At 39.4% G+C, this 14073-nt stretch overlaps 1 protein-coding gene across 1 annotated transcript in view; it reads right to left on the reverse strand.

The window, feature by feature from the left end:
• LOC140830806 (uncharacterized) overlaps window positions 1-14073 on the reverse strand; it is a 95902-nt gene that overhangs the window by 67002 nt on the left and 14827 nt on the right. The window contains 11 exon segments of the mRNA XM_073194296.1: window positions 5347-5415; window positions 5615-5758; window positions 5841-5939; window positions 6963-7059; window positions 9683-9792; window positions 9919-10146; window positions 10236-10445; window positions 10520-10640; window positions 12447-12514; window positions 12648-12743; window positions 13921-14034. Of these exon segments, the coding sequence (XP_073050397.1) occupies window positions 5347-5415; window positions 5615-5758; window positions 5841-5939; window positions 6963-7059; window positions 9683-9792; window positions 9919-10146; window positions 10236-10445; window positions 10520-10640; window positions 12447-12514; window positions 12648-12743; window positions 13921-14034 (1356 nt within the window).

The following is a 14073-nucleotide window of genomic DNA, read 5'->3' on the forward strand; positions in this document are numbered from 1 at the left end:
ACTACTGACCCAAAAACGTTGGGCCCAGTGGCTACTGAATTGGCAAACCCAATAGATGAAGGGATAAACAAAGCCAGGCCCAAGGTTGTAAATGTATACGTTAGAAAAGGGAAGGGAAAGGCACGTGAGAAAGAGGTATAAAAAGAGAGGGGGGGTTGGCTTGAGAGGCATTCAGTTATTATTCAGTGAGTGAGTCATTAACTATTTGTTAGTGTGAGAAAGAGTGATTGTAACAAGATTCTGTTATTTCTTTTTGCAATATATATTCTCATTTTCTGTTGAGTAATCGGAGGTCTTGTCAGAGGTCATAACAACGTTCCACCCGGATATGAAAAGAATCTAAGAAGGGACAAGTGTGTAGATTGAAGAAAGCTCTATATGGACTCAAACAGTCCCCAAGAGGTCATGCAATCTATCAGGATTCGGGTACAAACAAAGCCAAGGTGACCATACTTTTTTTGTGAAACATTCGAATCAGGGTTAGTCAGTATATTACTTGTCTATGTTGACGACATTATTATTACAGGCGATGAAAAGGAGAAACAGGGCCTTAGACAGCGATTAACAGCAGAATTTAGATCAAAGCTCTCGGAAGGTTGAAGTAATTCCTTGGTATAGAAGTAGCATAATTAAAACAATGAATCTTTATCTCCCAATAGAAATACATCAGTGATTTACTTCGAGAGACACGAAATTTAGCTTGTAAGCCTATGAGACCCATAGAGTTCAATCACAAGCTTGGGAATCAAATCAAATCGCAATCTCCTCCTGAATGGTAAGATTTGGTTTGAGCTTCCCTATAGATAGCAGTCACTTCCTCTTTTCATTCTCACTTTCTCCTCAGAATTACCCCTACGATACATTCTATAATCCCCCTTCGTTTACACCTCATCCCTCCCACAACCGACCACCACCTCGCCGAGTGTCGCCTACGCCCTACCCCACGCGCACGCTCGCTGCTAGTCACTGCCACACGCTCAGGAGCCCCCACGCTCGCCCCTGCCGAGCCGCACCGCCGCGCATGCCCAGCCGCACGCTCGCCCTGCCGAGTCGCACCGCCACGCACTCTCGCCCCTGCCGAGCCCTGCTGCACGCTCGTCCCCGCCGAGCCCCATCGCACGCTCGCCTTGCCGAGTGCTCGCCCCTGCCGAGCCGCGCTGCACGCTCGCCCCTGCCGAGCCCTGCTGCACGCTCGCCCCTGTCGAGCGCCTCGCCCCGTCGAGCCCTGCTACACGCTCGCCCCTGCCGAGCCTCATCGCATGCTCGCCTTGCTGAGTGCTCGCCCCTGCCGAGCCGCGCTGCACGCTCGCCCCTGCCGAGCGCCTCGCCCCGCCAAGCCCTGCTGCACGCTCACCCCCGCCGAGCCCCATCGCACGCTCGCCTACCGGACGTTCGCCCTCGCCGAGTGCCCAGCGCGCACGCTCGCCCAGCGCCAGCGCCTCGCCCCTCTCTTGCTCACCCTCGCCGAGCTCGCCCTCTGCCACGAGCTCGCCAAGCGCCCGCCCAGCCGCGCGCACACACCCTGCCACGAGCTCGCCCCGGCGTCCCACGCTCGCCCGAGCGCCCTACGCCGCGTGCTCGCCCACGCCGTGCCACGCTCGCCCTAGGCTCAACACTTGTTCATCCTTGCGGCCCTACATCTCGAGTACTCTTTCACGTCTCACCCGGGTCAGTTCTCTCTTTTTGCTGTTTGATTATCCATAACCCTTATATCTTCTTCCGATTCTGAGTCTAGTTCCTCGAGCGATTTTGAGAGATCTGGCTGGTCTAGCGAGTCTAGCAAGTCTAACAGGTCCAGGGAGTCTAGCCAGGGTAGGACTTCCCTAGCCGATCCTGATTTTACCCTCGATTCCCATGAGGAGGAAGTCACCACTCACAATCGTCCTGGTAAGGAAGTCCGTCACGTAATCCAACAAATGAATATATCTGAAGCAGATAACCTATGGTATGGTCCCTTGTCATCCCACATCCCTCCTGATAGCGAGTCAAAACTTAGGACTCTATGGCACATTCCTTCCTCTAACCAGATCATCATTCCTAGCCCAGAGGACCGGCCCTATCTAGCCCCTAAGGGCTATTATACCTTCTTTCAGCATCATTTTGATGCAGGTCTCCGTTTCCCTTTGTGCGATTTCTTCCAAGAATTAAGCAAGTACTACCAGGTGCATTTAGGTTTACTCACGCCCAATGCTCTCCGTTTAATAAGTTGTTTCGCCGTGTTACTCAGGGCCTTAGACCTCCCTTTAAATTGCACCACCTTCTCCTACTTCTTAGTTCTTTCCAAATCAAAAGATGGACCTTTTTATGTAACCTCCCGGTCTAGCCACAAACTTTTTTACGGGGCCCCCAGTCACGTGAAGGACTGGAAAAAATATTACCTCTTTATCCAGCCTCCTAAAGAATTAACTTGCTTCATGGATTGGTATCCTACCTTCACCAAGCCCGACCTTTCCAAAAGTTACAAAAAAGATAAGGAGTACCTGCGGATCATGAGTGTACTAGGAGACCGATGCTTTAACATTCCCAAACTTCTATCCGAAGATCTTCTGTGTCACGTCGGGTCAAGTCCCACGAACATTAAGCTGAAGAAGAGTGCTGGTAGATACTCACTTTTCATGTTTCTCGTCTTTTTTATTATTATTACTATGTTACTCGATAACATTCTTATCTGATTCACTGTTTCTGCTTGCAGGTACTAGAGTCATGAATGCCCTATTTCTCCGTGAACTTTCCAAGAAGAAGGCCGAGGGTTCCTCATCAGCACCCCAGAAGTCAGTTATTCCGGCTGTCACGACGGGCACAAAGGGAGATTGCAATGCTGCTGAGAAGAAGAAGAAGTGTTTCTCGTCTTTTTTATTATTATTACTATGTTACTCGATAACATTCTTATCTGATTCACTGTTTCTGCTTGCAGGTACTAGAGTCATGAATGCCCTATTTCTCCGTGAACTTTCCAAGAAGAAGGCCGAGGGTTCCTCATCAGCACCCCAGAAGTCAGTTATTCCGGCTGTCACGACGGGCACAAAGGGAGATTGCAATGCTGCTGAGAAGAAGAAGAAGAAGACAGGTTCTTGCTCCACTACTGCAAAGAGGCCTGCTAGCTCCCATACTGCTGCGAAGAAGAAGCCCTGCTCATCCTCCTCCGCCCCAAAGCGAGCCTCCTCTCCACCTCGAGCCAAATCCCCTCCTCCGTCTAGCAAGAAGAAGGTGCCTACTGATCCCAGCCCGTCTGTCCCGCATCCCGGTAAGCGCAAGATTTCTGAGATCTCAGTCGTATCGGTCTCTTCTCCAGAAGGGTCCGAGCCCGATGAGGGGCCTTCCACTGAATCGGCAGTACATCCTCTATACACTTTGGATTCGGCTCTCGTGGGACGGGGTCCTACTCATCTGGCTCAGAAGATAATGTATCAGCTTCCTTCCGACGTAGACGCAGCGTTCATGACTTCATTGGGGTGGTCTAACCTAACCCGCCGGACATATACTTCTCCTTCTAGTCTTTAGATTGATGTTCAATATATGTTTTATTTTCTTGTTGTCTTTTCACCCTCGTCTACTCATTTATCTCTCTCACACAATACCTGACATAGCCTACTCTGTGAATGTGATTAGCCAAATCATGCATAGCCCGAAGGAAGTGCATTGGCATGCAGTTGACACAATACTTCGATACCTCAAAGAGAGTCCAGGAAAAGGAATTTTGTTTAAAAAAGGTTACGTAATGGTACTTGAAGCCTACACAGATGCAAATTATGTTGGGTCAATCAGTGACAGGAAATCGACTACGGGATATTGCACCTCTCTTGGAGGAAATCTATGCTTTGGTTGAAGATCATCCTGGAAGATCTAAAGGTGAAGTGGAATGGGCCTAAGAGACTTTATTGTGACAACAAGTCAGCAAGCAACATTGCTTATGATCCAGTGCAGCATGATCGAACAAAACATACTAAGATTGACACACACTTCATTAAGAAAAGTTGGATATTGGCTTAATTTGTACACTGTATGTCTCTACAGACCATCAGCTATCAAACATATTTACCAAAGTATTGAATGGCCCACCATTTCATGAGATTGTTTCCAAAATAGGAATGAGATTTTTTTTTCGAAAACTATGATTTTACTATAATAATAGAGAAGTTTACAAAGATAGTGGATGAGCGATCCACAAGACACCACACAATTCAGGGAACTACAATATCATTAGTAACAATTAAATTTCCAATCCCTAGTTAAGTCCGATATTAACAGGTGATTAAAATGTGGCATCTTAGTCGTCCAACTCGCAACTCTGAATTTAATCTTCTCTCATATTTCATCCGACGAAATATTCTACTGTTGCGATCCAACCAAATCGACCAAAAGATACAATGAAATATGAAGTACCAAAAGTTCCTAATGTTTTTCCCGATAAAAAATCTCGGCTCCCTGAGAAACATGTCTTGTGATCTGCTCGGAAAAGCCCATTCAAAACCCAACTCTTGCACAACTTTAATCCAAATACGAGCGTGAAGGAACAATGCAACAATAGATTGTCTTGATTCTCCTCACGTTACTTGCATAAGCTACACCATTGTGGGCATAAAGCAGAGTCGGGCCAACGTTTTTGCAAAACATCACAAGTCTGCAATTTCCTCAAAGCCATGATTCACGAGAAAACTTGAACCTTATGTGAAATAGGTACTTGCTAAATGTTAGAGTAGTAGATGAATAAAGGAAAATTGGTATCCGGAAAGAAGGAAGTGTATAGAGAACTAACAGAAAAAACACTAGAAGGCTCCCCCAACCAAACCCGAATGTCCTCCGTGCCCAAACCCAACCTAACTGAATATAAGACCCGCTTGAGAGGGAGTAACGAAGATAAGGGATAAAATCAAAATGGATTTAGTGTATCTATTTAATTCAGGATATTGATATTGTTAATTAGGAAATTCCCTAATTTAAGGGATTGTATATTATGTTTTTATATAGTCTAGAGTTGTCTATAAATTAGACTATTATCTATTGAAATTATCATTAAGAAATAATGGAATATACATATTTTTACTCCCAAAGTATTATGTTCTCTTTCTCCCACAGCTACCATGTGGCACATCCTAACTTTGATACAATACAAAAAATACTGTTCCTCAAAGGTAAAAAACCAGCTGATATTTCCAAATTACCATCTCAGTTTAACACTTTAACTTTTATCAATAATGTAGGTAGTTTTGTACATCAGTAACCCTGGACTCCTCTCACTCGTGTTCTTTTCTTTACACAAAACAACTGTTCAGCATAAGCAGTGAATAAAATTGAAAATTCAACAGATCAAGTGTTGTTGAGGTAAAACCAATCACAAGTACAAACCTTTCCTCCACCAGCAAGAACTTCGAGGATGAGTTGCTCACCAATCTTCTCGCCATCCATGTCTCCAAACTGCAAATAGAGAAAGGAACAATGACAAGCTGATACAGTGAAATACTTATATTTGGGAAGGCAGAATAATAATAATAGGCGAAACTAAAGGATTGACAGATGCAAAATAACTACTTGCAATTTGAAACCATGAAAAAATCATCAAATGCCAACCCAAGAAATCACAAACCGATAAAAGAAAGCCCCACCAAAGACCAACCTTTCCATATAACGACAATTTTGTTTCTACCAATGTTCCATTGACAACAAGATCAGCTGCTTTTGTAATATTGGCACGAGATTCGGTGAACTCCACGGCATCATCTTCTCTAAGTTCTCCAAGTATATCAACTGAAGGAGGAGTCTGAACATAGGAAGAGAAAGATTACATGTTGAATAATAACGCCAAAGAAGAAGATAGTTAACAAGGTCAACGGCTATCTTACAGAAGCTCGATATGTAGTTTGTACAATTCCACGAAACCATGTTGTCTTCTCATCCTCACTTCGAAATTGTACTATCAGAGTACTAAACGACTCCAGAGCCTTGTGTGTAAATAAACAAAAGTTAGATGTACATAGGTCAACTGCTCAGGAAGTTCTGCTAATTTGACTTAGGTCTAACTTCATTATGCCTGGACCTCAGTGGTCCACTTTTTGTAATTATAATCTTTTGATCAATATAATATAGTTTCATATAAAAAAAGGTACGTGGTTTGCTGTTAGGGACAAAATGAGGATTAACGTGGTTTGCTGTTAGGGACAAAATGAGGATTAAGAAGAACACTGAATTAATAAGATTAGAGGAGAATTTATATTGAAATAAACTGTAATGTTGCTAAAATAAATAGAAAACTCTCTGAGAGAAGCTCTGTACACGGTGCCATATCCCTAGCAAAAGCTAGTAAGCACGCCTAAGGAAAGTCATGTCTTTTCCTTATTTTAAAAAAAAACAATTGAGGCTTAGTTTACTAAAATATTTGAAAATTATATATACATAGCAGCTATAAACTAGGATCTAAATTGTCAATCAGCCTTCAACTAGAATCTGAAATGATTGAGTGGACAAATTAGAGGAGAAATTCCTACACTTACTATGGTAAGAAAGAAAATGAAAGTAAAGAAAAAAATAGAATGACATTGAAACTTGGTTTTTTTTTATTTTTTGATAGGAAACAATAATTTTATATATTAATAAGGTCAATCAGACAGTCAGAATGCCATCAAAGACTATGTAACACTTGGAAGCATGTGTCTTAAACAACACAAGCTAGGTCATTTGCTTTTCCAGTTGTAACAGTTCACCAACATATTATCTACATTTTAAAAAAAAAATTCTTATTTGTTATCACCTTAGAGCTAAACTCATTCACAACAAGCAAGGAGAGCAGGTGATCGTATTACTTTCAAAACAAGAGTATCTAATCAAATCCATGTAGACAATCTTAAAAAATATTCAACAGTATCAAACAACTTTTGAAGCATGTTAAAGATAAAGCATGTATAATCACAGATTAAGAGTGTCAAAAAGATTATGCTGTTAAAATCTCACCAGCAAACATTACCTACCTTTTGGATATCCATGCCACTGGTGCTCACCGCAATACAATAAGGCGAACCACCAACATTTCTCGGGGGAACTTCATACACTTGTTTACCAGCCATGCTACAGTGACAGAACAAGAAAGAGGATTACATCGTATCATTGTCAATTAAGTACTTGGTGAAACTCAATCCATGGATGAAACAAAAACATTTATAACGTCCATATATTCCTGTGTTTCAAAAGAATATAACTTTTTTTTTTTGATAAGAATTCAAAAGAATATAACTAACAATGATAAGAAATGGATTAAGACCTAAAGCATATACACTCACGAATTTTGTGAAGAACAGGGGGAAAATTTTCAAATTTGAGATGCAGAGGAATGGTTGGATCATATTTTTTTCCTACTGCATTGGAAAGGGATAAAATTCTTAATAGAGGCCCATACATGATTCTTGGTAAGCATGTGTTTCTTAAGATGCTGCTCAGGTGCTTCTTATCAAAGCAGAGGATATGAATTTCATTCTCATCTGGTCAAAGTGTATGGACTCGCACCTGATTGCTGGACCAACAAAGTACTCAGCTGTATGGCCTCGGTTATGGGTAAGCCTCTCCATACTGATAAATTAACTCGAACGAAATGTATGCTGATTGAAGTCAATGCCCCAAAAACCCGAGTAAATGAGCTAGATAATCTTGCTGCATATAGGGGAATACACAAAGCTGGAATTTATCTATGAATATGAAGCAAAGCATTGTGTGGATTGTAGACATTGGGTCATCTACTGTCGTTGTAACGAGAAAAATAGTAACACTAAATTGGGAGACTTGGGCACCAGAATTGCTGGAATGCATGCACAGATATGACCTCTGAGGATGTCAACCATGGGGATTTTCATAAAGAACCGGCAACTGAAAAAACCGAAGATGTGAACCATCAATCTAGACAGAGTGAGGGAATGGTTCCAAAAACTCTTAGAGAGTGCGGAAAGTAGTGAAGATAGTGATGGAGGTAATACGTCACAAACAAAGACTCAAGATCCCTTAGACCAACAATCTTATGAAAGTCTAAGTGAAACTGAATGGATAAGAGTTATCCACGATAAGAAGAAAAGGGCAAAGGAAACACAGAAAGAGATAGCAAAAAGAAAGATTTTGAGAGACAACGACTCCACAATCGCCTCCGTTATTAGATGAAGGCTGCTTGCTGGAACATAAGAGGCCTTAATGAGCCTCGTAAACAGAAATGTGTGCAGTCCATGTTGCGTAAGTATGACTTGGGCATATTCCGCCTAGTTGAGATTAAGATGGATTTGGCTGGGATTAAGAAGTTTTTGGGATTTTATTGCTCTGGTTTTAAGCACTTACGTAATTGCTCAGGTAATGGTAAAGGTAGAATTCTTCTTTTATGGAATGAAAATCGTGTAAATGTGGTGTTGGATGATATGAATTTGCAATATATCAATGTTAAGGCGAACATACATTGTTTGTGCGGCATTCAAAAACAGAGGGATTGACTGCGTTACTGGTATACGTAGATAATATCATAGTAACTAGGAATGCTGCCGAAGAAATGCAAAGACAGAGACAGTGCTTAGAAAAGGAATTTGACATCAAGGATCTTGGTAAACTAAAGTATTTTCTAGGAATTGAAGTGGTTCATTCGAAGCGGGGAATCTTTATATCACAACAGAAAAACGATGTGGATTTAGACAAAAAGTGGGATGTTGGGATGTAAGCCAGCTGAGACGCCAATCGAGGCTAACCACGTGTTAGATGCACCAAAAGATGCACTAGTAGATAAGATTTCCTACCAAAGACTTGTAGGAAGGTTGATTTATTTAACTCACACAAGACCCGATATTACTTATGTTGTAAATATATCCAGTCAGTTCATGCATACTCCAAAATAAATGCATCTCAAATTTGTTAACAGAATTCTACGTTACACTGGGAAAGGACTTTTGTTCAAGAAAGGATAAAACATGACAGTGGAAGCCTACACAAACGCAGACTATACGAGTTCTCTAGTTAATCAAATCAAGCCTACACATTTCTGGGTGGCAATATTGTAACATGGAAGAATAAAAAACAGGATGTAGTAGCAAGGTCAAGTTGCGGAGTCCGAATTTAGATCAATGGTGCTTAGGATATGTGAGCTGTTATGGTTAAAAATAATCTTGGATGATTTACGAATCAAGTGGATAGGTCCTATGAGATTATATTGTGATGACAAGTCAGCGATTAGCCATGCACATAACCCCATTCCACATTATCGAACCATACATATTGAAGTGGACATACACTTTATAAAGGATAAGTTGGATAAAGGATTGATTTGCCCACCGTTCATCTCATCTAAGGATCAATTGGCATATATACTTACAAAAGGGCAACCGAGTAACATATTCCAACAAATGATTAGCAAGCTTGGAATGGACGATATCCATTTCCCTGCTTGAGGTGGAGTTCCAAGACATGGATTTGTTGGAAAGAATATTAATACAGATTTTGTGGGATTAGATTGATTGTAATCCTAACTTGCATAAATTTTACCATAGCCGTATTAATTCTTGATTAGGATAGTTTCCTTATCTTTTAAGGGTGATATTCTTAATTCTTGTATATAAACAAGGGTATGTTCATTTATCTAGATATGTGAAATATATATATTCTTCTCTGTTAAATTCACAATGACCTTTTCATGTCAAAAAAAAAAAGGAACAAAAACAAAACAAAGTACCTTGTGCAGCGTTGATAGGTTTGGGAGGTTTCAGACTCTAACACATAAAGGTATAATCCAGATAAGACAAGAAAAGAGGGTTGCCATGCAGCAACTGAATAACCAATACCCTGCATCAAGATAATATGATGATTTTTATTTTTTATTTTTTGAAAATTCAGATAATACGATGATTTGATCATATGCAATAGTGGATAAATAGTTGCGTATAAAAAATCTTGAAGTCCCAAACATGCCTTCCAGACAAGAATTCTAGCCTCAGTTGCGAGATCTGGTGGATTCCAAGGGACAAGTCCAGTTTGGAAGTTCTCCAAGCCATGCATCTCAGCATTAGGCATTGCACCATGGAATTGGTTCAACAAATCATTAAGTCTAAAATATCTAGCAGGCGAGAAATGTATCCCAAGTCTTGGCATTTGAACAGAGATTCGTGTTGACGGATGACTTGGATGAGGTACCTTAATCTTATTGTCAATCCAAGTATATATTAGTATAATAAATTTAACCCAATTAAATTAAAGACACAAATAGCACGATATGGCATAAAATATACCTGATCAACAACTACAGCCATTCCACACCTATCAATCAGAGAATAGAAGCTATCAACATCTTCAGAACCAGAAGACAAAGGAACTTGTTGTATCCCACTCCTAGACTGACTCTCAGAATCGGAACTTGTAAAGAAAGCTGCTATATCTCTTCCAGATATGTAAAAACGAGAATATAGACTCTGGAGCTGGTCGTGTAGCTGGCCATCCTCCTAAAAAGGAGATTAAAAGTCAAGTGCACAGAAGAACAAAAAGGCAAATTAAAAAATAATGAAAACTAACATACCTTTGTCTTCAAAGTAAAGTGACCAAAATCAAGTAGAAGATGGCAGTCAATTTCGACGGACGTACATGATCTAATAGGAACTCTAACTTTTGGAGCATCAAGATCAATGTCAAGAGCAAATCTGGGGAGACAAAAAAAGGGGTTAAGAATCTCCTAATGGCACATCTTAAAACTATAATTCCATTATGAGTCGCCAAAAAATGAAAATTTGCCTGGCCCCCAGAAATTGAGGTATTATAGGCCAATGATGCCCTTTAACGAACAAGGAAAAAATCGTGAATAAATTAACAATCAGTCAGAAAATATGTTCTCAACGAATATGTCCAGTACCAACAAACATTAGAAGATCTAACAAGCTTCGCGAGCTGCTTGCCCAGTCAGAAAGCTAGGACAAACATATACCCTAGCCAAAGGATAAAAACCTTAACACTATTGAATTTTATAATTGATTAAAATCTGCACACCATTACTTAAATTCCATGATGATAAATATTTAAGGCAAGGAGAAATTCAAATGAGATAGATTCGACTTAAATAAATTGGTGGCAACACAAAAAAACCAGAAGTGGATTTTCCTATCTTAGACGTAGGTCTTGAATTCAAGTCCAACTAGGTGTGTGTGTGTGTGTGTGTGTGTGTGTGTTGTGAATATAAATTATTGATTCATTCCAGAATGAAATTATAGCAAGACCCATGACAATACCACCCACTTGACCACTTAAGCCCCATGGAATTAAGTTCCTAACAGGCTGTAAGCAAATTCGCTTTCTCTATTTCTTCCACAGACATTTTCCAGATAATTGCATTTCATTAGCTCCATTGTGAAATCATATATTCATGTATTAATCAAAGATCTTTGGGTTCATATGAAAGCATCCCCTTCATTCCCATCAATGATCAACAAAAATAAACAAGATATGATGACATAGACCCAGAGTAATCCACTGCACAAGGGAATCCAACTACCCCCCCCCCCCCCAGCAAAAGCTAGTCTCCACACTAACACAAATTAACAGAACACGTTCTAATCTCTCTCCCCATTACATTTCATTTACCACTCACCACTCCCCAATTTCTAGATTCTTCCAAGACTCAAATCAAGCCCAGTATTTTTAAAGCCCAGAATAATATTCAAGTCCATAACAATTAGCCACAAAAGATTAGCATGTCTCTAGAATTAATTCATCAGAAAGTGCCAACGAATTCATGAAATCATCCACAGCATTGCAACAGATAGATTGTGTAACCAGATAAATATTGTGAAGACAAAAGTGATCTTAGAAAACAAAAGAAGGGTCTGCAGGCATCAGCATTGTGGCAAATATTAAATCGCTAAACATGGAGGTAGTGACGAGTAAAGATGGAGAATCCCATTGCATTGACTAAGAAAGAACTATATTCAATGATTTACAAAACTTCCATGACTTTGATCCCAACATATGCATGGAAAATACATATAGCATATATTTAAGTACTGTATTCATTAGTTATGGAGCCTAAATATCCCACAATTAAAAACGTCAAACTCTCCTTTGACCAAACGATTCTAGATGTTTTAGTGTTCAAACACTAAATTTTCAGTCCTGGGGAACAATTCACTTTGTTGCAGACCGAGTTCAAGGAACTTGTCTGTGTTTCTAACTTCTATGTAGCAATAAACAATCAGTTTTATGTGATCTAGAATGCATCTACACCATGTTAAATTCCTAAGTTTGATCTGTTAGCAATTAAAGCCATTTTTATGTTTTTAGTTCTTTCGGAAAAATGATATTTTTGTTCTATACAACAAATTAACCACCCAACTAAATTCTAATGATCATATAAGTCAGCATACTGGTTAACCAAGCAACTTAATAGGAGCAAACATAAAAAGCGGCATTGGAATAAAAGAACTGTTATTTCCGGTTAACAAATATGAGATGTTAACCTGCTCTGCTCTTCTAATACCATTTGAAATTGCTCCTGAGCTCGCCGAGTCACCTTTTCAATCTTGAGCTGCTCCACATATATTTTTTAAGGTTAGTTTCGACAAGTAAAGCATTTTGTATGAAATAATTGTTCAAATAGATAGACTTGTCATTAACAATAGCACAACACCAAAATCTTAAAGAATTACAAATAGCATTACTTGCAAAGCAGTTGCAGTTTCAAGTGCAACAGTAGGACTGACGGCGTTACTCCTCTTCACAAAATCTAAAAAGCGATTGTAACTTTCCATGAACACCTATAACATTCAGTCCACAGAAGAAATGGCATATGCATGAGCATCATTGAAGTTTAGCAGCAAAAAAACACAATAAAATGGAAAGGGGTAAAGGCTTCATCATATCTGGATATAATTGTTTCCCACTCTTACACATGAAAAGATTAGGATATTTTTTCTATCCTAGAAAGAGGTTTTCGCCAAAAAGTTAATCTAATGAAGACATTGGAAATATGAGTGGAAATGAAATGAGCTAGCTCACTTACATTTTGAGCTGGATGGAACACAATTTGATTCGAATATTATTGAATTTGAACCATACGAGAATATATTCAAATATATTTCAAACTCAAAATAAATCCAAATTATTTTGTCCAATGGCCAGCAAGAATTACTAATTACTATATCATTAACATTTTATAAATATATAAACTAAATGGGGTCACAAATTCTGCTTAATAGTGCCTGATAAATGAGCTAGAAACAAATCGAAATTTAATTCACACTCTTAACTCACACCAAACTCAGGCCCAAAATAGTTTAATTTTTAAGCTTCAAGCAGATTATTAAACTGGCTTAAAAGAATTTGAGCTCGAGGTCAAATGTGAAGACATGAGTGATATTCAACTTAAGTCGATTCATTTACTCTTTAAACTGGATAACACTGAAGAAAGGTTAAGGTTGTTAATCAATTCTTCATTTGTTTCACTTGATGTGTACAGTGTCCGATGATTATGAGAACTAATATCTTCAAAAAAAGAGAAGAATCAGTAATGCGATTAAAGAAGTAGAACAAAAAGGAAAAAAACAGGAACATATGAGCAATGGATATCCATACGTCTCAACTATTTCTTACACCCAGATGACCTAGATTCCAAAGATGTGGTAGGTGAATCCTAATCAAAAAACTTTTAGCAGCTTTACTATCGTATAACAGGAATTATAAGCCCATATTTGATCAACTTCTTTTCTCCCTTCATGCCATAAATATTACAAAACACTAGTCTATAACATGAGTCAGAAAGGACTGGAGTAGCTCAATTCTGAATTGCAAAAAAAAAAAGGCAAGCAAAGAGGCTTATCACAGAAAATTTTATTAGTTACTATTTCTATGGCAATCAAAATAACAAAGTGGGAAGGAGATAGGGAACGATCTGATTAATCAATCTAGAAAAAAGGAGAAGCTCTTGCTAATCACCGTTGCATGACATGGAGAAATTGTTGCTGAAAGGCTCCAATCTACGTTTTCTCCAGCTGGCGTATGCACAAAACTAGCTGCCAAAGCATTCATCTTTGCCTCACTACAAACACTCTGTGAGCACACACGAGTCAGATAAGAGACCCGAAAGCC

Source organism: Primulina eburnea, chromosome 4 (genome assembly GCF_022965805.1).
Source record: "Primulina eburnea isolate SZY01 chromosome 4, ASM2296580v1, whole genome shotgun sequence".
NCBI lineage: Eukaryota > Viridiplantae > Streptophyta > Magnoliopsida > Lamiales > Gesneriaceae > Primulina > Primulina eburnea.